The 27,417-nt window shown below is 36.3% G+C and overlaps 1 protein-coding gene across 9 annotated transcripts in view; it reads right to left on the reverse strand.

Moving 5' to 3' along the window:
* The window catches only part of ANKS1B (ankyrin repeat and sterile alpha motif domain containing 1B), a 1,091,613-nt gene that overhangs the window by 375,533 nt on the left and 688,663 nt on the right, over positions 1 to 27,417 (reverse strand). For 5 of the 9 annotated variants that reach the window (XM_078076455.1, XM_078076454.1, XM_078076453.1 and 2 more), the window contains exon 15: positions 8,702 to 8,808. In XM_078076455.1, the coding sequence (XP_077932581.1) occupies positions 8,702 to 8,808 (107 nt within the window). Of the gene's footprint in view, positions 1 to 8,701; positions 9,200 to 27,417 lie in introns of those variants that run through there. The other 4 variants (XM_078076458.1, XM_078076457.1, XM_078076459.1 and 1 more) reach the window with 3 other exon arrangements.

Consider the following 27,417-nt stretch of genomic DNA (forward strand, 5'->3'; position numbering starts at 1 on the left):
GGAGATAAGGTCTTTACAGAGGTAATCGAGTTAAAATGAGGTCATCAGGGTGGACCCTAATCCAATATGACTGGTGTCCTTATAAGAAGAGGAAATTTGGACATAGACACACCCAGAGAAGATGATGTGAAAATACAGGGAGAAGACTGTTGGCAAGTGAAGGCCTAGAACAGATCCTCCCCTCACATCCCTCAGAGGAACCAGTCTTGCCAACACCTTGATCTTGGATTTCTGGCCTCCAGAACTGCGACAATAAATTTTTGTTGCTTACACCACACAGTTTGTGGCATTTCGTTATGGCAGTCCTAGCAAACTATACAAGGACCTATTATGTGCTAGGAAAATAGTACTGAACAAAACACTGCTCTTTTACTCAGGGGAAGGAGTAAGGTAAAGAAGCAGATAATTCAGCCTTGTATGATAAGACTGCTCCATTAAAGGTGTGTATAAGGTGCCATGGGAGGCCAGTGAAGGACAGTCGAGTAATACCACAACAGAATTTGCAAAAGGCTCCCCAGAAGGAACTTCTGAGCTGAGGCTTTTGAAGTAAGAGTTACCCAGGCTATATAATAATAATATAATAATAATTCTCTTCATTTATAAATATGGGGATACCAATACTTATTGACAGTGATATGGTAAGAATTACATGGGATAATTTATATGAAACTGAATTGAACTTTACATTTATCTAATCAGTGTTTATCAGAAGCTACTATATGCCAGGCACTGCACCAAGCTTTAGGAATACAGAGACAAATAAGACCTGATCTCTGCTTCTAAAGGAACTCACTTTCTAGGGTGGGAGGCAGACATCTGAACATATAATTGCAATGCAATATAATAGAGAGCACAGGGCTAAGGGCAGGGTGCCAGGGGTGCCCAGAGACAGAGTGATTATGCCAGCCAGATGACAGCGTGGTATAAGGAAATACTTCCTGGAGGAAGTGATGCTTAAGTTGAATCATGAACAATGCTGCATAATTAGGTGAAGAAGGAAGAGAAAGGAATTCCAAAGAGAGTGAACAACAGGCTCCCTTTGCAGCTGTGTTTTTCTAGTTCCTATGCCTGTGCAGGGCTCTTGCTGAAAATATACTCCCGTCTGATTGGTTCAAGCAAAAACACCCTCTCCAGCTCTTAGGAGACTCCTGAAGGCTGGCTCTTGCTCTGAATATCCTTAGCTATTGACCAGGTTCTCTTTAAACTGAACAGGCCTTCAGGAACCTTGTTGTAGCCACCTGCCAGATTCCTTCACTCCCTTTCTCTTTCCTTCTTTCTTTTCTTCCTTTCCTTCATCCTTATTTGCTTTCTTCCTTCCTCCTTTCATCAAACACTTACTGTGTCTACGTGTGTAAGCCATGACTTGTCCCTGGAGATACAGGGGGTCAAAACATATTTCTAATTCTCAAGGAGTTAAAAATAATCAAGTGTGTGGACAGCAAACTATGGCTCTTCGACCAAATCTGCCTGCTTTTGTAAATAAAGTTGGATTGGAACACAGCCACATCCATTATTTACATATTGTCTATGGCCACTGTTATACTACAACAGCATGTTGAATAGTTGCAACAGAGACCACTTTCAAAGCCTAAAAATATTTACTATCTGGCCCTTGAGAGAGCAAGTTTGCTGACCCCTGTTCTACAATTTGTGTGTGGGAGAAGTGGTAGGGGTGGGTGGACAAGTAAATAGGTAATATGGCACAGTAAAATAAGTAGTAAGAAAGGGAACTCCAGAAAAAGGGTTCTTGACCCATACTTGGAGGGCCAGGGAAAAAGTGACAGCTAAAAGAAGTGACAATTAGGCTAAGAACAAAGGATAAGGAGGAGTTAAGAGGGGAAGGAAGGTCATTCTTGGCAGAGAGCAGCATGTGCAAAAGGCCAGGCAATGAAAGATAAATACACAGTTCTCTAGAACTGTAAAGAGGGAAAATGGTAACAGAAGAGGCTGAAAAATAAATTGGGGCTGGGCAGGTCATAAAGGATCCTGAATATGAAAGCCATATTAAGGATTTTGGAAACATAATCTCCCATAGGTAATTGAGAATCACTGAATTATTTTAAGCAGGGTAGTGCTAAAGCAAACGTGTGCTTTAGAAAGAGCACTCTAGCTGCAGTAATACTTAACATTTGTTGGGCATTTGTTCTTTGCCAAGTCTGTGCTGAATGCTTTGCATGCATAGATGTATATGGAAATGTTTATTGAGTAGTGGGGCCGCACTGGAAGCCAGGTAGAAAGAGGAAGAGTAGGACAGCTATGGATCCATGAGAACTAGTCTCTCCAATGGATGGACAGGTAGAGCACCATGCACATTTAGAGGCAGGAGGAGAATCAGAGAACAGGGATGACTGGAAGGACAGTGTAATGTCACAGAACCCAATAATTATCAATAAGGGAGTGAATATCAATAAGGAGTGAGGGGTGAAAATAAGACATGGTAAAGAGAGCAAGAGAAATGCAATGAGAAGAAAGGGGGCTGGGATTTGGCAAGAAGCAGGTCACAGCTGATTTCAAAGAGAACAATTTTAGCAGAAGAGCTGGGAAGCAGACAGGATTATAGGGGTTAAGGAGGTGACTAGAAGTGAGAAAATGGAGGTCATTGCCTGTGAACACTTGTTTGAGAGATCTGTCTTTTTAAAGAAGCAAAAAATTTGATTGTGGCTGGATTTCTTAAAATTAGTCCATAATTCGGCAGCTTGAATAAGTTTTCTGATTCATGAAGTAAATTCCTCTTCCCAAATATCTGGTCATTTAAAGCAATACTGGAGATGAAATTATGCAAATGTGCTGCATGACTAAATTAAAGACCAATTCATGTGAGCATGAGTTAGTAATGGGAGTTGTAGTACTGCATTATTAGAAAATGGGGCAGCTTATTTTAATGCTTAAAAATGTAACTGGAGTAACTTCCAGATGGAAGAAAAGGCCTCCTCACTATCACCAGATTAGAACTGCAGCTAATGTTTTTTTCTGAAAGCCATTCTTCTAAGACAGTCATCCCTGAACATGCCCTCATTTCTGACTTTCCACTGCACAAGCAATCAGTGTCCTTCCAAGGCTAATGAGATCTACAAGAACAATTAACAGCTCTGCCACCACCAATATTGTACCCTGTAACTTTAAAGAGCTCAAAATATTAAATAACAAGTCCAAAGAACATTTCTCCTAGATCCCTCATTAGATCGATTTTACAGATGAGTAAACCGAATCATAGAGAAGCAAGACAGTGGAAATGAGAAGTCTTACTTGAGTTCTCTCTCACACTACTGTGAGGCTGTTGCCTATTACATTTGTAATTAAGCTGTTGTCCAGGTAAAGAATGACTCCCTCCTGGCATTGACTTTTGGATGCCAACAGATATTAAATGCCCATAGTTGAAAAAAATATATATATTTTTGTTGTTGCAGAAGTGCATGTGTAACGACTAGACTGAGTTTGTAAAATGATAGCTGCACATTCACCGTAAAGCCACCCACTTCAGAGCCTAGACTGTTTCAGGAACAGGATGGTGTGGGGAGTGTGGCAGGTATTTTTTTCTCTTGGACCTTTAAATCTCAGTAACTTTATAAAATTTTCTTAAGCAATGTTTGAAACAAGAAATCATCTTGGGTGTTATTAGGCTTACCATTTAGGGACAATTTATTTTTCTGCTTCACAAGTTTAACTTCTTTCTTGGATCATGATATGCTGCTAAGACACTTAAAAGGTCACTTTATCAGGTCAACTGCAAATGGTGCTCTTATTACAGAAAAGTTATATAAAAGAGGAAAAGAGAAGTAAGTACATTAGCATGTAAAATGCACCACAAAAATGGAAAAGAAAATTTCAGCTAAATACTTATAAGATCAATCTTCCTTAGATCTTTTGTCCAAATGGATGACTTCCAAGAGCTCTGTGGCTCCACTCTTCAGCATCAGTCTGACCTTCAGCAAGTCCTTTATGAATGCTACCCACCCAAGTGTATAAAAATGCCAAATCACATAGGGCTCCTGGAATTATTTTATTTTTTACTCTGTAAAGGCTGCATTTTGGACATCTTAATAATGGTCAAAGCATCCTAAGCCAACCTAGATGGCAACTGCTAGAAACACAGGAAATGCTAAAAAAAAAAAAAAAAAATGAGTTGGTATAATTTCATTCTTCCCCCTTTTTGATTAGAGTTTACAAATGTAACTGTCAGCTAGTTATCCTGGTGAGGCTATGAGTCAGTCCTCCTCCAATAATATAAACTTCTTAATTCAGTTTTTGGACCATAAATCTACCATAACACTGTCAGTGTTTTGTTGTTAACAGTATCAGTAACTTTATCTATCTTTACTCCCTGCTATGATAGATTTTATCTCTTCCATTGCCTACTGTAATTTGCTGCTGAAAAAACAATTTTTAGTAAGGAATATGCTGAGGGATGGTGATTATATAAAAGGATGAGGGGCAAGATCCCTGTGATAGAATGTTATGTGTGTACCTGTGTGTGGGAGCACATGAAGGAAAGAGTGTCTAATGTGCATGCAAATAATCTGATAGGTCTGAGAGCAACACTGTAACCTGTTAGAGGTCAAGGATCATGGATTGTTCACTGTTACATTCTCAGTAATTAGCACCATTCCCAGCACATATGAAATGTTTAAGGAGAGTCTGTTGCATGAATGAATGAAGGGTACTAATGTTCCATGTTCCACTGGCAAAACAAGGCTTCCGATTTATTTATTTATTTATTTATTTAAAGGTTTTGTTTATTTATTTAATTGACACAGAGAGAGAGAGAGAGACAGCAAGAGAGGGATCACAAGCAGGGGGAGTGGGAGAGGGAGAAGCAGGCTTCCAGCCGAGCAGGGAGCCTGATGTGGGGCTCGACCCCAGAACCCTGGGATCATGACCTGAGCTGAAGGCAGTCGCTTAACCAACTGAGACACCCCAGTGCCCCACAAGGCTTCCAATTTAAAAAACGAGGCTGGAAATCCATCTACAACAGTCTGCTGTGCATCCAGTTGTTATGGGGTGATGTCTATGTACACAGAATTATGCTAGGAGTTGTGAGAAAGACCAGAGAATTGAATACACAGAATGTGGACTTGAAGAGTTTCTAGTCTAGTGGGAGAGACAAGATATATATGAGCGAAAACTTAACTTCTAATTCTAGAGAGTGAATAATGGCATGCCAAATGTAATTTTTCATACCAAATACAACCACTATATGAGTGCAGAGAAAAGAGAGGCTCCAGGGGACTAGAGTCATTAAGGAAAGCTACATAAACAAGGCAGGAATTGAGTTAGACATTTGAGGATGGAAAAAAAAAAAAAAAGGAGGGAAAGGAAAGGAAATAGCTGTCCAGGGTGGGGAGAGGAGAGTACAAATGAGCAGTCATCAAGAGAAGAATAGATAGAGACTTAAAATTGAGGAAGCAGTCATCAGACTTCGAAAAAAGAGATGATGATAGAAATATATATAATAAGAAGTAAAGAAGCATGTACGTTTTGTATACTAAACACTTCATACCTAAACTCCTTGGTTTAAAAAAAAAAATGTTGTAACATAGACATATTTTAGGACCCAGCAGCATTCCCAGAGGCTAGTGAGTAGCACATGCTTCAGTAGGAGGGAGCTGACCATATATGACTTAGAGGGGATGAACAGGTAAGTAGGGCTTGGTTAAGTCTTCAGACGAAGGATTCCGTGTTGAAGGAGCTTTTGTTTGCAACATAGATCTAACTCTCCCAAAGTCTTAGGTGACCTGATGTAGTTTTGTAGTTATTCTTTAAATTTTATCAATTTCCACTTATTTTATATATTTAAGGATACAGGAAAGTCAGAACCGTGTGCACAAATATCAGCAAACCAGGACCAGGTACATAAAGAAAAAGTTTGGAATTCTGATTTTCAGATACTGAAAAAAAATTCATACAGCAGTAAAATCAAGGATAAATATTAAGAGCCCAAAGGGGAAGCAATAATTGATAGATACACAAAAATAAATGGAGGTCCTACTTTTCTAACTATGTCTAGGAACTGATGTAAGAAATCTTTATTAAAGTTAATCAAAGCCCTGTGGATAAATCATCCATATATTGTATTTATGTGTGAGAGTATGTAGAACAGAGTTAGTAAAAATTTTTTAAAGCTTTCAATAAATACTTTGAAAGTCACTTATATGGATCCTTTAAAACATTCATTAATGGAATATTGATTAAATGAAAAATTAACTCTTGAGAATGTTTCCTAAATAAAGTATATCTATGCATGGATGTACAATGAAGTTTCAAGCAACATTAATTATATCCTTTTGATGTCTCTACTGTCTTGTTCTAAAAAGCTAATAAGACCTGCACTACATCACAGTTAATGGGAGTGTGGTGCTTGTTGCTTAGGCAACAGGATGAATAAATGCAGGTCAGAATGTGCTTCAAGAAAAATAAAAGCTAGAATATGATACTGAGTGGAGACTAAGCAGGTCTAAAAGATTTTTCACGCCATTAATGAAACTTGTTTCTTAAAGTGGGCTGATCATATTAGTATACTTTAACTAAATTCATAATTAAATAAATCAGATTATGGAAATCAATAAATAATTTTTATAAAGGTAAAAACTAATTTTTATGATACTAGTAGCAAATAAATAGTGTATAGTAGCATATAAAGCAATAATTGATGATACTATTTTATGGTTTGTTCAATTTTCATAATTACCTCTCTAAATGATCAAAGTTTTTTTCTTTTTTAATTAATTCTGTCTCATGAAGAAAGTATTTGATTGACTCATCTGAATTAACTGTATTTTCTCATTTTCTGGAAAATTACATATACAACTTAAAATTGCAAAAATAAAGACAATAGCCTATGGAGAAAGTCAGACCTTGGTTTTGTCACATATACCCAGGATTTTTGCCCCCCAGATACATTTTGAAGTACTTATACATAATTCATTCCCGAATATTGCTTTACGACCTCAAGATGCTTATTTGAAAACTGTTTGATTAACCTTTCAGTTTCGGGCTTTCAAAAAGGGGTTATATTTGCTCAATTGTGTCCAATATTCAGAGGAAAATTATGCTGAATTAAAATATTTGGAAGTAGCCAAATAATCTAGAGAATCCAGAGACCTACCTAGCTTCTCATGGGGCCAGAATAAATTTGGACAAGGGTTTGAGGAGTGGGAATGAGAAAGTCTTATCTCAGGCAGAGACAGAAACAAATAAAGACATCAAAATGTGCAGTAAATATAAATAACTATGAAAAGACTTTCATTCTGTTTGATAGTTCCCCGAATTCATAGTGTTCTCTGTTTAGTGTCCTAAGTCTGTCCTAAATCTGCTCAGTGTCCTAACAGTGTCATAGCAACCGAGGAAATTTCACTTTTTCCCTATTTCAATACCCATGATATCTGGTCTGTCTAATCAGTGACAGTTCTCTTCAACCTGAGATAAATAACAGTAGCTGCATATCCCATTATAAAAAACAGGTCCATAAAGAGTTCTATGTATACAGTTACTTAGGGCTCATATGTCTTACTACATTTATGTAGCTTTTTACAAAAGCTCATGGAGCATACACTTTTTAGGAAAAGAGGCAGAAGTTTAACAATTTTACTAATTTTAAAAATCATAATAGTCAAGTTAAGCTTGGAGAAAAATAATCTCAAATAGAAATTTAAAAAACCTAACTAGCCCTCATATTTTGTTATCAATTCTGGCATTAATAAGCTTCAGGTGTCTGCCCCAGCATTTTATTTAGAAATAGCTATTAATTATTTCTGCAAGCCATTTGTGTGCTCCATGCTTATATTATGCAGCTCTCTCTAAATTTAGGGATCAGTAATACGTGTGATGAGAACTTAAAAGCAAGGAAAGGTAATAAGGACTGTGACGTAGCTTAACAAGGGAAACTGATGAGCACCGGGGGAGGTATATGAATGATTAGAAAGCTGTATTATGGGTCTGCACATTTCCCCACCCTCCTTCCTCACCTATATTCATCACAGTGAGAAGTTTGCACACACCGGGTCTAGACTGCATGCAGACCAGTACTCAGAATACATGAATGTACTTAGTCCATCAGCCTCTCTTTCTAAATACTGACAGGTAGTTGATGGAAGTGTTTGTTTTTTTTTATCTAAAGTAATAAATAACACTTCAGTGCTCTTCTATCAGCATGTGTAAGTAAGTGAATGTTCTCCATAACTGACCATCTGAAGCAGCTGGCTAGCAAACTAAAGGTCGTCCACATAATTTAAACTGCTTATCGAACAATTACCAGGAAAAAATAATCTTCACACCGTAAACATAACAAATTGTCTAATTAATCACTAAATGCTGATGCTCACATGAAAGAACATGTTTTAGGAATCTAGAATTAACTGAAGAGTGCTATAATCTAACTGGGTATTCTGAGATGACAAATTTATAAAAATCACAAAGAATGACAGGGAGAATATAAATGTTAATCTTCCTTCACTGCCTATAAATAGTACTCTCACCGGTTCATTCACATAATACATATGTATATGGATGCCTATAGACCTCATTTTTCAGCAAGTGTCTATATGTACACAGTAAGTTCCGTCCTAAGGGCATCCGATTTTCTGATGCAGTTACATATATAAATTGACCGGTTTTGGTGCAAATCAGGCTGCCTCTGAGCCGTGTAAGACACATAAGAAGCAAAGACAGACAAAAGGCAGCTCCGTGGACACAGAGAGCGTCTTACCATAAACTGTACATTGTCAAATCCATTAGCCATCAGGTGGTTCTCGTACTGAGGTAGCCCAATGCTTTCCAACCATTGTCCCACTGTTTGGACGGGGCATCTGGGTCCTGTAAGAGGATGAAGAGGGAAGCGTTTAAGCAGGGAGTAGCCGTCCACTGGGTAATAGCGGTAGTCCTGGGCTGAGAGGTGGCATTGCCACATCATGCTCCTGGGAAAGTTGCTATCAAAGGAGCCCGCCAGCTTGACAGATTAATGTTCTCAGCGAGAGAGCAAAGTCAGAAGTAAAACATAGTTTGCCAGGCAGGCTGTGGAGTATGACTTGATCCTAGCTCCACATTTCTTACATATTAATCTTTACTACCGACCAGTACGTCATACAGCCCCCAAAACCAGGCAGCAGAAGAAGGCATATCAAGCTGTCAGCTTAGGCTGGTCTGCGTTCTATGTGATTGTTGGAGTACTCCACAATGAGCAATGCACGGCCAGCAGCCAGAATTCTTTTTATCAAGTACTCCTACACTCATCAGTATGCAGCTCCATGCTCCTTGCTCCCCCTCGCTCGCTCCCCTTCATTACCCAGCCCAGGCTACACCTCGCATTTTCAATAATAGCCATCAGATAAGGCAGATTTTTTTTTGTCTGCAAGCTGTAAGCCTGCCGCTGCTGCTTCCTCCTACACACCCATCCAAGCGTCAATCCTGAATGATGAGAGCAGTCAAAACAAATGCAGAAAATAGCAAGATTCAAAAGCAAACCAAAGTGCTTAAATCTGAATTGAATCTTCATACTGGTTACACGTTACAGGGCTATTTGTTGTGGAATTTTACGTTTCAAAAGACACCAGGAAATGCAAAGCTTTAACTATAGCTTATAGCCGGAGCTCACTACAGGTTTCCTTTCTCCTCTCCTTTTCTTCTCTTTCCTTTCATCTTTTCTAACCGCAACACAGCTAAATGTTTCCGATCTAAAGCTTTGCAGGGTTTGGAGAATAATTATTCTCTTTCTTTAACATGCTGTATCAAAATGAACCTCTCTGAAATATTTTTTTCTCTTCTGAATTACTGCAAAATACAGAAACTGCATCGCAATATTGAAGTCAAGATAATTCATTTCTCATTTGCAGGGCTTCTTCCAAACAAAAATATTATTAGGCACAAGAATTCCTTTTCCCCTCTGATATTTATAACCCAGTCTACCAGGGTTAGCATTCTAAATTGCTATAAAGGTAGCATTACTGGGTAGAGATTTTTAATAAAGAAGAAGAGCCCTAACCAAAAATAATTCAAGAATAACAGATGCAAATGTGTGAGTTTTACTGAATGGCAGACAGATTGGGTAATTTATTTAATAATTGAGAGAAACCAGAGATTAATAATAGAACCCAAAGGAAAAAATAATAGAACCCATAGGACTAAATCATAGGAAAGAATAGACTCTTACTTAAGATTGGGAGAGAACTTGAAGAAGGGTTAGTCTAACCTCTCTCTTAAGGCAGAAATCCCTTGTCACAGGGTGCCCAGAAGATTATTATCCAATTTATGTTTGAATACTGCCTAGAACGGAGCTCTTACTACTTATCAGGAAGACTCCACTTAGCAGATATTTTACTTCCTACCTGACTCCTACTTACTGGTTCCAGCTCTGCCTTTGGGGTTACACAGACTGGGAACAGTGCCTTTTCTACATAAAGTGTTTTAAAAATCAAAGATAACTCTCAACCCCCCAGAACAGTGCCTGGCACATAGTAAGTGCTCAATAAATATTTATTATTTAATAAATATTAACATTATTTTTCTTCTTTCTCCAAACCTTATCTTTCTCTTTTTAAGAACTTTGTCAGCCTCCCTGGCACACAGACATTGAACTTCAAAACATCTTGGGACTCCCTCTTTCACTGCCTCACATGCATCCCCAAGTTCTAGTCATTCCTCACCAAGGTGTTTTGCATCCATTCCCTGGATTCTATGTCCTTTTTCATGTTTGTGGAATGGTCATCTACTTTGATTCTGCTATCTTATAAGTTGTCTAGGTTCACGTGACCTGATGCAACAATAGTGTCTATATTGGTTTTCCTATCTCTGATATTTTAAAATCTATTTATACATGGGTGTCAGATTAATCTCCCTAGGACAGTTTTGATTATTATGCCTTGTTTCAAAAGCCCTCCATGGTTTTTAGTTGGCTTCAAAATAAATTCCCTGCTCCTTTAATGACATTTTGGGGTCTCCATGATCTGCTACAAATCATCTACATTTATTTCTTTTTCCCCAGTACTCCCGTCAGGTGGGGTTTCTAGCTGGTCTCTAAAGGCAGCCTGTAACATACTTGGGTTGGTTTTGTTATGTCCCGACATTTCTGCCCCTTCACTGGCTTTGGATGAGACATTTCCTTTAATCTTTTATAATCCCTCCTAACAGGAATAAGTGCTTTCTTTATCTGTTTTAAATGGCATTTTTAGACCTTCTATTAGAACAAATATTTTCTGTCTAATATTATAGTTATTTGGGTATAAGACTTATTTCTCCAATGTAGAACTATGTCTTGCCAATACAGCTTGTAGTAAGGATTCAGTATGCACCTGCTAAACCAAATAATATAATTTTCATTTCATAATCCAAACTACATAAAATTCTAGTTTCAGATTTAACATTTCATTAAAAAAATTTCTATCCCAAGACTCTGAATTCTTTATTTAAAAGACAATGGGGATGTTTTTATTTTCATTTATTTATTTATTTTTGATAGGTAGGTTTTTAAATAGAATTTTCAGGTCTGGATTTTTAACATCCTCATCCTCTTTTTCACCTGATTATAATTTATTTCTGATTGGTTCTAGATCTTTTAAGAAGGTCAAAAAGTTTGCAGCAGTTTAGGAATCCGTTTTGAGGGGCTCTGGTTGCTCAACATTACTTGTATGAGGAGTTGAAAACAAGACACTATTTGTCTCTAAAGCTGGTATGAGGTGGAATTAAGGGTAAATATTAATTACAGCCTCTCCTAGGGTCACATCCACACTGTTACTCCTGATCATTTTAAACTATGAGCAGGTAGATAGGCTACAAAAAGATTGCGCGGACATAATAATAATGTTTTGGCTTTGTAAGGCATATGCTAAAATCCTAAAATTCTATCTCATCTCTTAAGATGCATATCTGGGACCAAGTACCTAGAAGAGTGCCACACACACACAGCCTAGGTATTAAATCATCTTGTTAAATGAATAAATCAGTGACATTGGAAATGGCTTTCATAGGGTTTTCATTTCTTGAGAGAGAGAGAAGAGGTATTTCAAGGTCCAGACTGCTTTATAAAAACATAGCTTGCATGCAGGCCAATATCCTGATGAGTATAGATGCACACATCCTCAACAAAATATCAGAAAACTGAATTCAACAATACATTAAAAGGATCATTTACCACGATCAAGTGGGATTTATTCTGGGACACAAGGATGGTTCAATATCCATAAATCAATAAACAGGATATACCACATTAACAAAATTAAGGATAAAAACCATATGATCATCTCAATAGATGCAGAAAAAGCATTTGGCAAAATACAACATCTATTCATGATTAAAAAAAAACCCTCTCAACAAAGTGGGGTTAGAAGGAACATATAGCTCAACATAAAGTCCATATATGACAAACCCACAGCTAACATCATACTCAATTGTGAAAAACCGAGATGCTGGGATCATGACCTGAGCCGAAGGCAGACGCTTAACGACTGAGCCACCCAGGAGCCCCCCTAGGAATAAACTTAATCAAGGAGGTGAAAGATCTATACCCTGAACACTATAAAACACTGATGAAAGAAATTGAAGATGACACAAACAAATGGAAAGATATTCCACGCTCACGGATTAGAATTAAAATTGTTAAAATGTGCATACTACCCAAAGCAATCTACAGATTTAATGCAATCAAAATGCCAATAACAGTTTTCACAGAACTAGAACAAATAATACAAAAATTTGTATGGAGCCACAAAAGACATGAGTAGCCAAAGCAATCTTGAGAAAGAAGAACAAAACTGGAGGTATTACAATCCCGGATTTCAAGATATACTACAAAGTTATAATAATCAAAGCAGTGTGGGACTGGCACAAAAATAGACACATGGATCAGTGGAACAGAATAGAAAGCTCAGAAATAAACCCACGATTATATGGCCAATTAACCTACAACAAAGAAGGTAAGAATATACAGTGGGGAAAAGATAGTTTCTTCAACAAATGGGTGCTGGGAAAACTGGACATTACATGCAAAAGAATGAAACTGGATCACTTTATTATACCATACACAAAAATAAACTTTAAATGGATTAAAGACCTAAATTTGAGACATGAAAGCATAAAACTCCTAGAAGAAAACATAGTCAGTAATCTCTTTGTCATTTGCCTTAGCAAAGTTTTTCTAGATATGTCTCCTTAGGGAAGTGAAACAAAAACAAAAATAAACCATTGGGGCTATGCCAAAATAAAAAGATTTTGCACAGCAAAGGAAACTATACACAAAACAAAAAGGCAACCTAGTGAATGAGAGGAGATATTTGCAAATGATATATTCATAAGGGTTAATATACAAAATATATAAAGAACTTAAACAATTCAACACTAAGAAAACAATCTATTTAAAAAATATGCAGAGGACCTGAATAGACATTTTTCCAAAGAAGACGTACAGATGGCCATAGACACATAAAAAGATGCTTAACATCACTAATCATCAGGAAAATGCAAATTAAAACCACAATGGGTATCACCTCATACCTTTCAGAATGGCTAGTATCAAAAAGACAAGAAATAACAAATATTGGCAAGGATATAGAGGAAAAGGAACCCTCATACACTGTTTGTGGGAATGTAAATTGGTACACCCACTGTGAAAAACAATACAGAGATGTCTCAGAAAATTAAAAATAGAATTACCATATGACCCAGTAATTCCACTACTGGGTATGTACCCAAAGAAAACAAATACATTAATTTAAAAAGATATATGCACTGCTATGTTTACTGCAGCATTATTTACAATGGCCAAGATATGAAAGCAACACCAGTGTCCACTGGTGGATGAATGGATAAAGAAGATGTGCAATGGAATATTACCCACCCATAAGGAGGAATGAGATCTTGCCATTTGTGACAACATGAATGGACCTAGAGGGTATTATTTGAAGTGAAATAAGTCAGAGAAAGACAAATACCATATGATTCCACTTATGTGTGGAATCTAAAAAACAAAACAAACAAATAAAAAGCAGAAACAGACCCATAAATACAGAGAACAAATTGATGTCAGAGGGGAGGGGCAAAATGGGTGAAGGGGCGTGGGAGATAACAGGCTTTTGGTACAGCATAGGGAATAGAGTCAATGGTATTGTCATAGTGTCATATGATGACACTTGTGAGTCACTTGTGAGCATAGCATAACATATAGAGTTGTCAAATAACTATGTTGTGCACCTGAAATTAATGTAACACTGTGTGTCACTATACTTCAATTTTTAAAAAACAAATATAGGTTGGAGACAATACTAGTTACCAATCACTTTACAAATCTTTGTATAGATTAAATTTTATTCTTTATTCAGTCATTCAGTTTCTATTCAGTAATTCTCATGTGTCGGTGAAAAGCTATAATGCAGGAGGGCAATTGAGTAGGGAGAGAGTTGGGTAGGGCGAGGTGGTGAGGGAGAGGGAGGAAGAAGAAAGAGATCTTGAGTCATATTGTTTGCAATTTTGTTAAAGTATTTTCTGATGAGCCAAACCTCTAAAAGAATCCTGGTTCAAGTTGAAGATCACTTTTTTATAGTGGTTAAGTATATGTCTCACCTCAAATATGACTTGAAATACTTTCTTGGAGTCTTAAAATTTTTCGAGCATAACAATACATTACTGGGCAGTCACCTTTATTCAACTGGAACTTCTCTAAGTCCCCAGAGTGAGATAAATGGAGGGAAAACATAAATTAATCGTTATTCAGAGATACTATGTTCTAGGCAGTGTGATATGGATTATGAGCCCCATTTCAGATAAGGAAACTAAAGCTCAGAGTATGTGATTAAACCAGGAATTTTCTTTGGCACAGTCTTTTAAAAAAATAATCTGGGGGTGCCACTTTCTGAATGGCAATGTGAAAAGTTCCGTGGACCTGATCCTCAGCAAAACAGACATAATGCTGAATATTGTTATAATAAAACAACCTTTTAAAGTCTCAGCAAATTGTTCTAAGAATATACAGAGGATGAAAAAAATATTTATTCAAGAAAATCTACTGAAACTTGGTAAGAACAGAGAGTCTGTGGCACTTGAGCCATAATGTGTTCCTTCTCTCCTCTCTTTCCCCAGCTCAGCCTGAAACTCCAATCTGAGTGGCTGTGCCCAAGAGATGAGGCTCCCTCTCAGCTCCCATCCAAAGGATATGATACCTTATCAAAAGGGTCGGACACTTAACTGACTAAGCCACCCAGGCAACCCTGCCAGCATTCTAATTCCATCTGATTTCAAGGCTCAGAGGTTAAATTCCTGGTGAGTTGCCTGAGAGGTCATGGGCTCCTTTTATCTACCCAGCCCCCATTTTGTATGTTCCATCCCAGTTGTGACAGGGTAGGAATATTGGGGTCCTGATTGCCCTCAACCCAGCTTACTTACAAGAACTGAGGTTCCGTGCCCAGCCCAGAAAGGCAAGCTGAGAGGATGAGAAGACCAGAGGCTACCATCCTTGTCCATTGCCCAGAACAGTGGTTCTAAGATTCTGCCAAAGGGGAGCTAGTCATAATATGTCACTCAATAAATAGGTCAGTCCTTAAGTGCAGAGAGCTCTAAAGCTCTCTCCAAGAAACTGACTTTATTTGAAACAGTATGAGGAAGTTCAAGCCTAAGGGCATTGTTAAAAACAATGGAGATTTTTGTGGTAAGCAACTAAAAGGAGACTAGGACCGCAGGCTGAACAGTAGGGCAGCTAGTTTTAGAGAACCAGGAAGAGACAGTTAAGAAATGCCCTTCTGAGGTCAGAACAAACTTCAAAGACTGACCTCTAGAAGTACTCCTAACCAAATTTAATTGGACCACACTCTGGAGCAAATCCTATCTTAGAGAACTGTCAAAAACAAGAGAGTAATAAGTTGGCAATTAGTGGAGCCTAATATCCGGATGTGAGACCAAATGAGGCAGAGAGCTTAACAGAAAGATTAGGGAAAGAGAAACAGAAAACTCTCATAACCACTGTCATACCAGGACGACTGCACATGGGCAAGGCTGTACACTTTAGTGGATAAAGACCATGAGATATATCCATAAAATGGGATATTATTTAGCAATAAAGAGAAATGAAGTGCTCATAGATGCTAAATCATAGCTAAACCTTGAAAATATTATGCTAAATGCAAGTGGCCAGTCAAAAAATACCATAAACTATATGATTCCATTTATATGCAATATCTAGAATAGACAAATTTATAGAGACAGAAAGTAGATTAGTGGTTGCCTAGGGCTAAAGAAGGAGTATTGGGTGAAAAAGAGGAGTGACTGTTAATGGATGTGACATTTCTTTTTAGTGTGATAAAAATGTTTTAAAATTGACTGGGGATAGTTGCACAACTCTGTGAATATACTAAAAACCATTGAATTGTACACTTTAAATGGGTGGATTGAATAATATGTAAATTATGTCTCAATAAATTTTCAATTATTGAATAACAAAATAAAAAATAATTCTTAAAAAATTTTAAGAACACAAAACACAATTACGTATACATGTAATTTATTATTGTCTTATATTCTGGTATTTTAGTGCTCTATTTTTTCTTCTTTTTCCATTTTCCTTGGTTTTGCCTTCCCCTAGTTCCTCTATACCATCTGTATCATCCATCCTTCCCTCAAGGTAATTCATGTTAACAAACTAGTGTGTATCTTCACATATAATTATCCATTGTCAAATCTCTCTATCACACACACACATACAAATATACACACACATATTTGTAGGCCTTGTTTCATAAAAATAGAATCATATTACTCTTATTTTTCTAAACCTTACTTTTCTCATTCAACAAAGTCTTATGGAAATTCCACCAAGTAAATGATAAGCTGTAATTTATTCTTGTAAATAGCTACATAATAGTCCACTCCAATGTGGATATACCATTCTTTATTCAGTTCTCTGTCTCATATCTCTAGATACCCCTCCATTTTCTTTTTTAAAACTTTCTATTTTGAGATAATCATAGATACACATGCAGTTATAAAAACTATTAAGAAGAGAGATTCTGTATAGGCTTTACTCAATTTTCCCCAATCTTATCACCAGCAGGCAATTGGCATTTATAAAATCCACTGATCTTATTCAGATTTCACCAGTTTTACATGCACAGTGGCTTAAAGATTCTGCCAAAGGGGAAGTGTGTGCCTATGTGTTTAGTTCTACACAATTTTATCACATATGTAGATTGTGTGATCATCACCACAGTCAAAATAAAGACTGTACAATCATAAGGATCCCTCCTGCAATCCTTTCATAGCCATAGCCCTCTCTCTCCCTCCCTTGCTCCTTAACCTCTGGCAACTACTAATCTGTTCTCCATCTCTACCAGTTTGTCATTTCAAGAATTTTATATACATGGAATCATAGAATATGTAACCTTTGGGACTGGCTTTTTTTCATTCAGCATAATTTTCTTGAAATCCACACAAGTCACTCTGTGTATCAATAGCTCATTGCTTTTTATTTCAGAGTAGCATTCCATGATATGGATATACCACAGTTTGCTTAATGATTCACCCACTGAAGGGCTTTTGAGCTGTTTCTACCTCTTAGCTGCTACAAATAAAGCTGTTATAAACATTGAGTACGGGTTTTTGTGCAAATGTAAGTTTCCATTGCTCTGGGATAAATATTCAAGAGTGCAATTACCGGCTCCTCTGGTAAGTACGGTCTAGTTTTATAATAAATTGTCATATTATTTTCCAAAGTGATTGTATTATTTTATATTCCCACTAGCAACACACAAGAGATCCAGTTGCTTCACATTTCACCAGAATTTGGTGTTATCACTATTTTTTAAAATTTTAGCCATTATGATAGGTGCATAGTGATACTACATTGTGGTTTTAATTTGCATTTCCCTCATGGCTAGTTAGGTTAAACATAGTTTTATGTGCTTATTTGCCATCTGTATATCCTTTTTGGTAAAATGTTTGCTCATATCTGTTGTCTATTTTTGGATTGGATTGGTTGGTTTTGTACTGTTGAGTTTTGAAAGTCCTTTATATATTCTAGATAAAGGCATTTGTTGTATTTTTGATTTGTAAATATTTTCTCCTAGTCTGCAGTCTGTCTTTTCCTCCAGAGTTTCCTAAAAAGCTAAAGTTTTTAATTTTGATGAAGTCCAATTTGCCAATTTTTACTTTTATGAATCATGTTTTTGGTGTCTACCCATTATTTTTAACTTTTAAAATGATCATCTTAAAAAATGTGTCTGTTATAAATAGCCTATAACTACAGTTATGTTTTAATCTGGAATTTAAAAAACTATAGTCCAGTGGTTTGCATTTTTTTAAAAGATTTATTTATTTTAGAGAGAGAGAGTGAGAGCAGCAAGTGGGGGGGGGGAAGGGCAGAGGGAGAGAGAGAATCCTGAAGCAGACTCCCCATGGAGCTCGGAGCCCCAGACAGGCTCAATTCCAGGACCCTGAGATCTTGACCTGAGCCAAAATCAAGAGCTGGACATTTAACCAACTGAGTCATCCAGGCACCCCAGTGGTTTGCATTTTAATGGACAAGTACAATTTAGGATAGTGACAGTCATGCTTGATTTTAATCATTCTATCTTATTTTCTATTTATATTTATGTACATTGTTGTTTCCTCATTTTCTTTTTTTTAATTTTTGTTGATCTGGTGACATTTCTATTCATTCTATTTTTCTCTTTTTAACTTCTAGATTCTGTGATACTTCTTTATTGATAGTTACTATATCTTTCCCTGCTCTATCAGATACACTTTTCTAGGATTACTTAAAAATAAGATATCAACTCTTTCACCTTCCATAACTTTTTTTCCCCTCCTACTCCAGTAAGATAAGGTTTCATAATATCTTCTTTTCTCTATTCTTCCTTTCCTACAACCACATGTTATAATCTATAGAATTCTTTACCATTATCAATATGTCCTATTCCCAACTAATTCTTACATTTTGTTGTTAATCATTTAGAAAATTTTGTTCTAGACTATTATTAGAATTTTCCTTATAGCATATTTGTCCTATATAATGAGCTCTTATTAAATATTTATGTTGAACACTTTCAATGTGTCTACCCATATCAATTTGGATTTAATTATTGTAAAGATTCACTGGTCACCACTGTTCCATATCCTCATAACCTTTTCCATCTTGAGATTTTTCTCTTACTTTGTTTGTGGTTTTGTTAAAATATTTTCTCATATACTCAGAAAATATTTTGAACTGAATAAAAAAAGTACATCATATCAAAATCTGTGAGATGTAGTTAAAGTGGTACTTAGAAATTTAAAGTATTAAATGTCTATATTAGAAAAAAGAAAATTTCAAATCAATAAGCTCAGCATCCACCTTAAGAAATGTGAAAAAGAGAAAAAAATAAAACCAAAAGTAAGCAGAAAGAAGGAAATAAAGATTAGAGAAGAAATGATATGAAATAGAAAACAGAAAAATCAATGAAACTAAAAGCTTTTATTTGTGATAATCATTGATAAGACAACTAATCAGGCAAATCAGGAAAAAAAGAGGAGAATACACAATTTACACATATCAATAATGAGAGAAATCACAGTCCTACAGAGTCTACAGATCCTAAAAAGATAATAAAATATTACTAATAACTTTGTGCCAATAAATACAGAAGCTAAGATGAAATAGACAAATTTATTGAAAGACACAAACTATCAAATCTCACTCCTGAAGAACTTCATAACCGAGTATCTCTTACCTACTAAAGTAATTGTATTTATACTTAAAACCTTTCACAAAGAAAACTCTAGGCCTCATCAATGGCTTCAATGGTGAATTCTGCCAAATATATGAGGAAGAAATAATAACAATTCTACACAAACTCTTCCAGAAAATTGAAGAGAATACTTGCCAACCCATTTTATGAGGTCATAATTACTCTGATACCAAAGTCAGACAATGACATTTTGAGAAAAGAAAACTATAGACCAATGTTTGTCATGGATATAGATTTAAACATTCTTAACAAAATCTTGGGAAATAATATTCAATAATACATAAAAGATAATGCAACATGACCAAGTTGGATTTATTCCCATACTACGTCTTTTTAATATTAAAAAATCAATTAATGGGGCGCCTGGGTGGCTCAGTCGTTAAGCGTCTGCCTTCGGCTCAGGTCATGATCCCAGGGTCCTGGGATCGAGTCCCACATCGGGCTCCCTGCTTGGCAGGAAACCTGCTTCTCCCTCTCCCACTCCCCCTGCTTGTGTTCCTGCTCTCGCTATCTCTCTGTCAAATAAATAAATAAAATCTTTAAAAAAAAAATCAATTAATGTACCTCACTATATTAACTAGTAAAGAAAAGTCACATGATCATCTTAGTAGATGCATTAAAAACCATTTGACAAAAGCTAACAACTATTCTCACAAAAACTCAACAAATGAGAATTTCTCAAACCTGATAAAAGGCATCTATAAACAACCTACAGCTAGCATTGCACTTAATTGTAAAAGACAGATGCTTTCCTGCTAAGATCAGGAAACAGGGCAGGGAAGTCCACTATCACCTCTTCCATCTAATATTGTACTGGAGGTTCTAACCAGCACAATAAATCTGGAAAAAGAAATAAAATCCATCCAGATTAGAAAGGAAGATGTTTCTGTTCACATATGATATGATTATCTATGTACAAAATCTTATGAGATCTACACAAAAGCTACCAGAATAAGTGAGTTTATCAAGGTCGCAGAAAACAAAGTACAAAAATCAATTTTATTTGTATATACCATCTATAAACATATGGAACTTGAAATTTTAAAAAATCATATTAAGGAACAAATCTGTCAAAAGATATTCTGGACTTGTATACTTAAAATTACAAAGCACTGCTGGAAAACATCATATAAGACCTAAATAAATGGAAAGATACACTGTATTCATGGATTGGAGGACTCAACATTGTTAACATGTCAGTTCTTCCCAAATTTATCTATAGATTTAATGTAATCCCAATCAAAATCCCAGGTGTGTGTGTGTGTGTGTGTGTGTGTGTAAATTGTCAAGCTTCTCTTAAAATTCATATGGAAACAAAAAGGACCAAGAATAACCAAAATAACTTTGAAGAAGAACAAAGTTGGAGAGGTATACTACTTGACTTTACTTATCATTAAGCTATGGTTATCAGGACTGTGGTGTATTAGTGTTAAGATAGATAAACAGATCAGTAGAACAGAATAGATGGTTTAGAAACAGACTAACACACAGAGAACCAATTGACTTGATAAAAGTAAAAGGCAATTCTGTGGAGAAAGGAGAGACTTTTTAATGAATGATGCTGGAATAACTGGGAATCTATATATACAAAAAAATGGATTTCAATCCATATTTCACACCATGTATAAAAACTAGCTCAAAATGTATCATAGGCCTAAATGTAAAGTCATGAAACTTCTAGAAGAAAAAAATACAAAAAAAAAAAATTAGGAAAAGTCTTGAACTTGGGTTAGGTACCAAAAGCACAATTCTAAAAGAGAAAAGATCATTAAAATTAATCAAAATTTTAAAATTCTGCTCTTTGAAAGGCATAGTTAAGAGAATGAAAAGACAAAATGTGGACTGGAAGAAAACATTTACAAATCATATCTAATAACAGACTATATTCTAAATATATAAAGAACTCTCAAAATTCACTAATAAAAAATCATTTTTTTTAAATGGGCAAAAGATTTGAACAGACACTTCACCAGAGAAGATATACAGATGTCAAATAAGCACATAGAAAGATGTTCAACATCATCAGACATTAAGAAAATGGAAATGAAAACCATAATGCACTACCACTTATTGGAATGTCTAAAATTAAGGCTGACCACACCAAATGTTGAAATGATGTGGATCAGTGGGACACTCAGACACTGTTGGTGAGAATATAAAATGGTACGACGTCTTTGGAAAATAGTTTGATTATTTCTCAAAAAGTAAAATATACATCTACTATATGGCCCAGCCGTTCCACTACTGGGTATTAACCCAAGAGAAATGAAGGCATATGCTATAGAGACTTGTACATGAATGTACATGAATGTTCATAGCAGCTTTATTTGTAATAGCCAACAACACAAAGCAGCCTAAATATTCATCATCAAGTGAATAAATAAAGAAATTGTTGTATATTCATACAATAGAATATTACTCAGCAATAGAATGGAACACATTGATGAATGCAACACATGGGTGAATATCAAAATAATTTTGCAGAGTAAAAGAAACCAGACTCCCCCCAAAAAGGCTACATTCTGTATGATTCCATTTATATACAATTCTAGAGAATGCAAACTTATGTCTAGTGATAGAAAACAGATCAGTGGCTACCTGGGAAGGGGATAAGGGGGAATGGGAGGGATTAAAAAGTGACAGGAAATTTTTGGAGATGACAGATATTTATTTTCTTGATTGTGGTGATGGTTTCAATGTACAACCACTTGTCATACATCAAACTGTACACTTTAAATTTGTGCAGTTTGTTGTAGGTAGGATATACCTGAATAAATTTGGCTTAAAAAGTTAAACTAATAAAGTAGGGAAAGGAAATAAAGAATAATGGGGAGGGAAGTTACTTATAGATAGAATTGTCAGAGAATGCCTCTCTGAAAAGGTGAAATTTGGACAAAGACTGGAAGGTAGTGAGGGAATGAGACAGTCTGACATCTAGTAAAAGAGAATTTGAGGCAGTAAGCTTAAAGGCTGATATTGTCTATATTGTAATGGCATAGTGATACTGGGAGGGTGGAGTATTAGCTTAATTTTGACATGTTCTTAACTGTTCTCACTGCATATTGCATAGCCATGAAAGGCCTAGGAGATTGAGATGAATGTGTGCTTACTCCAGGATATAGTATTAAATTAATACATGATATCAGTTTGGGTTTCTGCTGTTAATTTTCTCTTTCAAAGTAGAAGGCAATTGATATTCTGATTAATTTCAGACATCTCTTAATTAGGTTCTAGTTAATTGGGGAGGAGGATACTTCATTCTATACTTTATTCATTCCTTCAGCATTGACTGATTTCTTCCACAAATATTATAAAGTACCTCTTGTTCCAAGCATTTTGCTAGGCAATGGGGATATAGCTTTGAACATCCCTGCACTGAGGCAATTTATAGGCTAGTGGAGAAACTGATTTACCACTTAGAATATGTCATTTGATATGAGAAGAATTAAAACTTAGAAACATGACTTCTTATTGTGACTATAAGGAGAGGAGAAATGAATTAGAAAAAATCCCTTAAGTGACTACAGTTTCCATGAGCAAAAGAAAAACCTAACACACTATCTGCTTCAATAGGTGCTATTCAGTGGAAATGAAACAAATAAGGTGGGTAAAAGGATTAGGCAGAGGCAGCAGTTACCAAATTTGTTAAGTAGGAAAATGGCATTTAGGAAGGGATAAAGGAGTCTCCTGACAACAGTTAAGAAAGAAAGAAAAAGAAAGAAAGAAAGAAAGAAAGAAAGAAAGAAAGAAAGAAAGAAAGAAATCCCTAAAAATGTAATAAATACCTGTTTATCCAGTACCAAGGTAACTGACATACGGCACATATTTTTCAAAGATTGTGAGTCTTTCCAGCAGTCTAAGGAGGGAGCTAATATTTATTGAGTACCTGCGATGTGTCAGGCCTTTGAAATATCTCACTATATAAAATAGAGCAAACACATTTACTGTGGTCAGGTTCTAAAGGTTCTGCACGTATTGGCTCATATTATTCGCATGACAACCCCAGGAACTACTATGGTTATCATCTCCTCTTACAGGGAAGGAAAATAAGATACCGAAAAGTCATACGTTTTCAAAGTTGCCCAATTAGACTAGAACTTTGGTAGCCTGCCTCCAGAGCCTAAGCTCTTAGCTGCTATTCTATCCTGCTTCTCTCTTCCAGATGCCATTGGAAACTTGTCCTTTTCAGGAGGGAGAATGTTCACCCATTCCCATCCCAGCAAGTTTGTTTTAAAAGGTTTTCCCAGGTTTTCCCTGTTTATTCTCCTTTCCACCCTTCATCTTGCATTCATTATTTTTAGCTTCTAAAATGTAAAGCAATGAGAAAAAGTAGGAGGGAATAATGAAAGGTGAAAGAAGGGTAAGTCCTACACTTGGATATTTTTATTTCACTCTAACAAAGGGCTTTTCTGGGATTCTAAGGGACAGCAGCTTCAGTGTTGTTTCCACCTTGGGGGCTCGGCCTGTCCGTTCTGCAAAGCATGGATGCTTGTGCTGTGTGTCCAGGAAGACGCTGCCTCAATAAGCAGGAGTGTAGCCGGGCCATGATGAGCCCCGGTCCTGGAGCCAGTCGGCCTGGGTTTGTGTCTTGTCTCCTCTCCATTGTGTAAATATTTGTTGTTTCTATTTTTGAGATGGGACGTGGAACAATAAAGAGAGTGCTGTTCTGCTTGGGCAAGTTTCTGGGGCTTAGTTCTTCATCGGGAAAGCGAGAGTGACATTTCACCCCACCTATTTTATGGCTTTGTTTGAAGCAGAAATGAAATGACATATGAGAAAAACCAGTGTGAACTATAAAGAGCTAATGAAATGGTAGGGATATCAATACTGTCAGTAGAATATATGTGTGTTGTTCATTCAGTCTCTCAATTAAAGGGACTGGTCCTAAGCCATCAGTGCTTTTCCTCACATAGTTCTCTTTGTTCTGGGGGTGGGCATTCTGGCCAAATAACAGAAGAAAGCCCATTGCACTATAAGGTGATCAGATTCCCCAAGCCCATGATGTCATTAGGGCCTTTGTCTTATCTAACGTGCACCAACAGCCAGGTCTTCACGTGCATCAAAAGGTGAAAAGAGAAGAAAGGTAGAGCAAGGGATGGCAAGAAAGGATAATTCTGATTCCCAGCTTTGTAATTAACAAAGGCACTATTAGTTATTTATTCCAACATATGTCAAATAAAAGTTGGCCATTTTTGAAGAGACTGGTAAAAAAGCCCCACTGAACTTCTGAAGAAAACTCTGCCCACATTTGGAAGAGAAATTGCATATTCAACTAATAACTGTAGTGTTGGAGTCTATATGAGGCTGCTTCCTTGTCTTTTATATCTTGTAATACAGGTGTAGGAAGCTAGGAGTGAACAGTGCTCATTCCTGTAGGATAGTATAAGAAGGATCCTGACAAATAATTCTGTTTTTAACTAAGAATTATCAGTATCTCCTTTTTCCAATCCTAAATGTCCTCTGAGCTGAGAATCATAAACTACTTATCTATTTCTTTATGGAGAAAAATTGACAATGAAAATTAGCGGGAACAGAGACAGTGCAATAAGAACAATGCTTCTTCCGCTGATAAAATGACAACCATTCTGAAATACAAAGATAGAAATGCAAAGCAAATGTGGCAGACAACAGAAGAAGGAAAGGGATTAGTCATTTCAGGAATTATGGAATGTTGTGGGTCAACAGAGTTCTGGATCATAAAGCCAAGATTTAAATAGGAAAATACTCCAAGACCATGCTTTGGTGTTTAAATGCTAAGGGAAGTCAGGAGCTCAGATTAAATTTTCCCTAAGGCCTTAAATTTTATTTTGAACTAAAAACTTCTTGAAGCACTTAAGAAATACCAGCCTTTACAAAACAGATCTGACAACTTATGCGCTGGGGTATGATCTAAAATAGGAAGTGAAATTTAAGCTTAAAATGCTAAATCTTCTGGCAGACAACAAAAAATACATATATATAGGCCATACCTGATCGGAAAAAAAAAACAGTAATTCCGTTTATTTCATTCTCTTTTTTCCTTCTTTTAAGGCTTCTGGCAAATGTTTGAATCTTCTTTGAGAAGAAGCTAATTACAGCATTAAGTCATTGAGGCCTCCCGTGTGCCAGTCATTGTATTAGGCCCAGGGAGGAAAGGGAGATTGTACTGTTCTCAAAGACTTTAGAAGCTGGTGGGGAGAAAACTACCATGCAGATGATGAATGCCACAATGGATGTGTACAAGATACATAGAATGTAGAAGGAAAGGAAGGATGCTTAATTTGGCTTAGGTAGAGAGCTTACAGAAGAGTTCATTTGATTTGTGATTTGAAGATTTAGCAGGAGTTTGAGCGGCAAATAAAAGGAAGATGGTTCTGATGGTTAATTTTTGTGTGTCAATTTGACTGGGCTAAGTGATGCTCAGGGAGCTGATGAAATGATTATTTCTGGGTATGTCTGTCAGAGTGTTTCTGGAGGAGATCAGTATTTGAATCTGTAGACTGAATAAAGAAGATCACCCTCACCAACATGTGTGGGCATCATCCCAATTTGTTGGGGATCTATTTGAACAAAAAGTCAGAAGAAGGGTAGATTTACTTGAACTGGGACATCTCTCTCCTCCTGCACTCTGACATTAGTACTTGGGGTTCTTCGGCCTTTGGACTTGGACCAGGACTTATACTCACAGTCCCCGAGAGTCCTGGGCCTTTGGACTAGAACTGAATTACACATGAGTTTTCCTGGTTCTCCAATTTACAGATGGCAGATTGTAGAACTTTTCAGTTTCCATAATCATGTGACCCAATTCCTATAATAAATCTCCTTTTTTGTATATATCTATGTCTATCATCTATCTATCTATCTATCTATCCTATTAATTCTGTTTCTCTGAAGAATCCTAATACAATGGCATTCCAGGCAGAGGAAATAGCATGAGAGAAAAGTATGTTTGAATAAAAAGTGATTAAAATGATTCATTATTGTTGGAATTCAAAAGTTATACATGCATGCCTAAGGAAGGGAATGACACAGGATATAGGGCAAGATAGATAGGCAGGAGACAGGTAATCAGGGAATTTGTTTGCCAAAAAAAAGAGTAATTATTTTCTTTCTCAAGAACAGAGAGATATGATCAAAATTTTATTGCACAAACATCATCTGGGAGGATGTGAGAGATAGAATAATGCAGGGAGGAAACTGGAATAGGGAGACACAGGAAACCTGTTAGGCTCTTCCTCTTATAGAGAAAATAGACAAAATGACCCAAGTAAATATTTTAAGGGACAGTCTCTAAGTAGAGGGGATTCCAAATATCCCCAGTCTCTTAGAAACTTTCAAAGTAAGCCCTGGTTCAATGGCTGAGTGAATTTCTTGTGAAAGGGCCATTGCTCAACTGCAGAAGTTAGATATGGGGTTGATTCTTCCCATAGAGAAGACTTAGTCTAATTGATAGTCATGGCAAATAAACTCTTTGATTGCCAGAAAGACATACCCAAATTCCAAGTGTTCTGTGCATGCATTACAAAGTGGTGAAAAGGAAATGAATACATGATTTTTTTTAAAAAAAGGTGATTGCCCTGAAGATTAAAAGAATTGATAATTATGAAAAGTGCTTAGAATGGTAATTGACATATAGCATGAACTGAACAAATATTAGTGAAAATAATAATAAAAACATTTGCTATAACAATACATATTAGCTATATATTATTAGCTATAATATGTATTTATCTACAATAAACATAAT

Source organism: Halichoerus grypus, chromosome 6, assembly GCF_964656455.1.
Source record: "Halichoerus grypus chromosome 6, mHalGry1.hap1.1, whole genome shotgun sequence".
Classification (NCBI taxonomy): Eukaryota; Metazoa; Chordata; class Mammalia; order Carnivora; family Phocidae; genus Halichoerus; species Halichoerus grypus.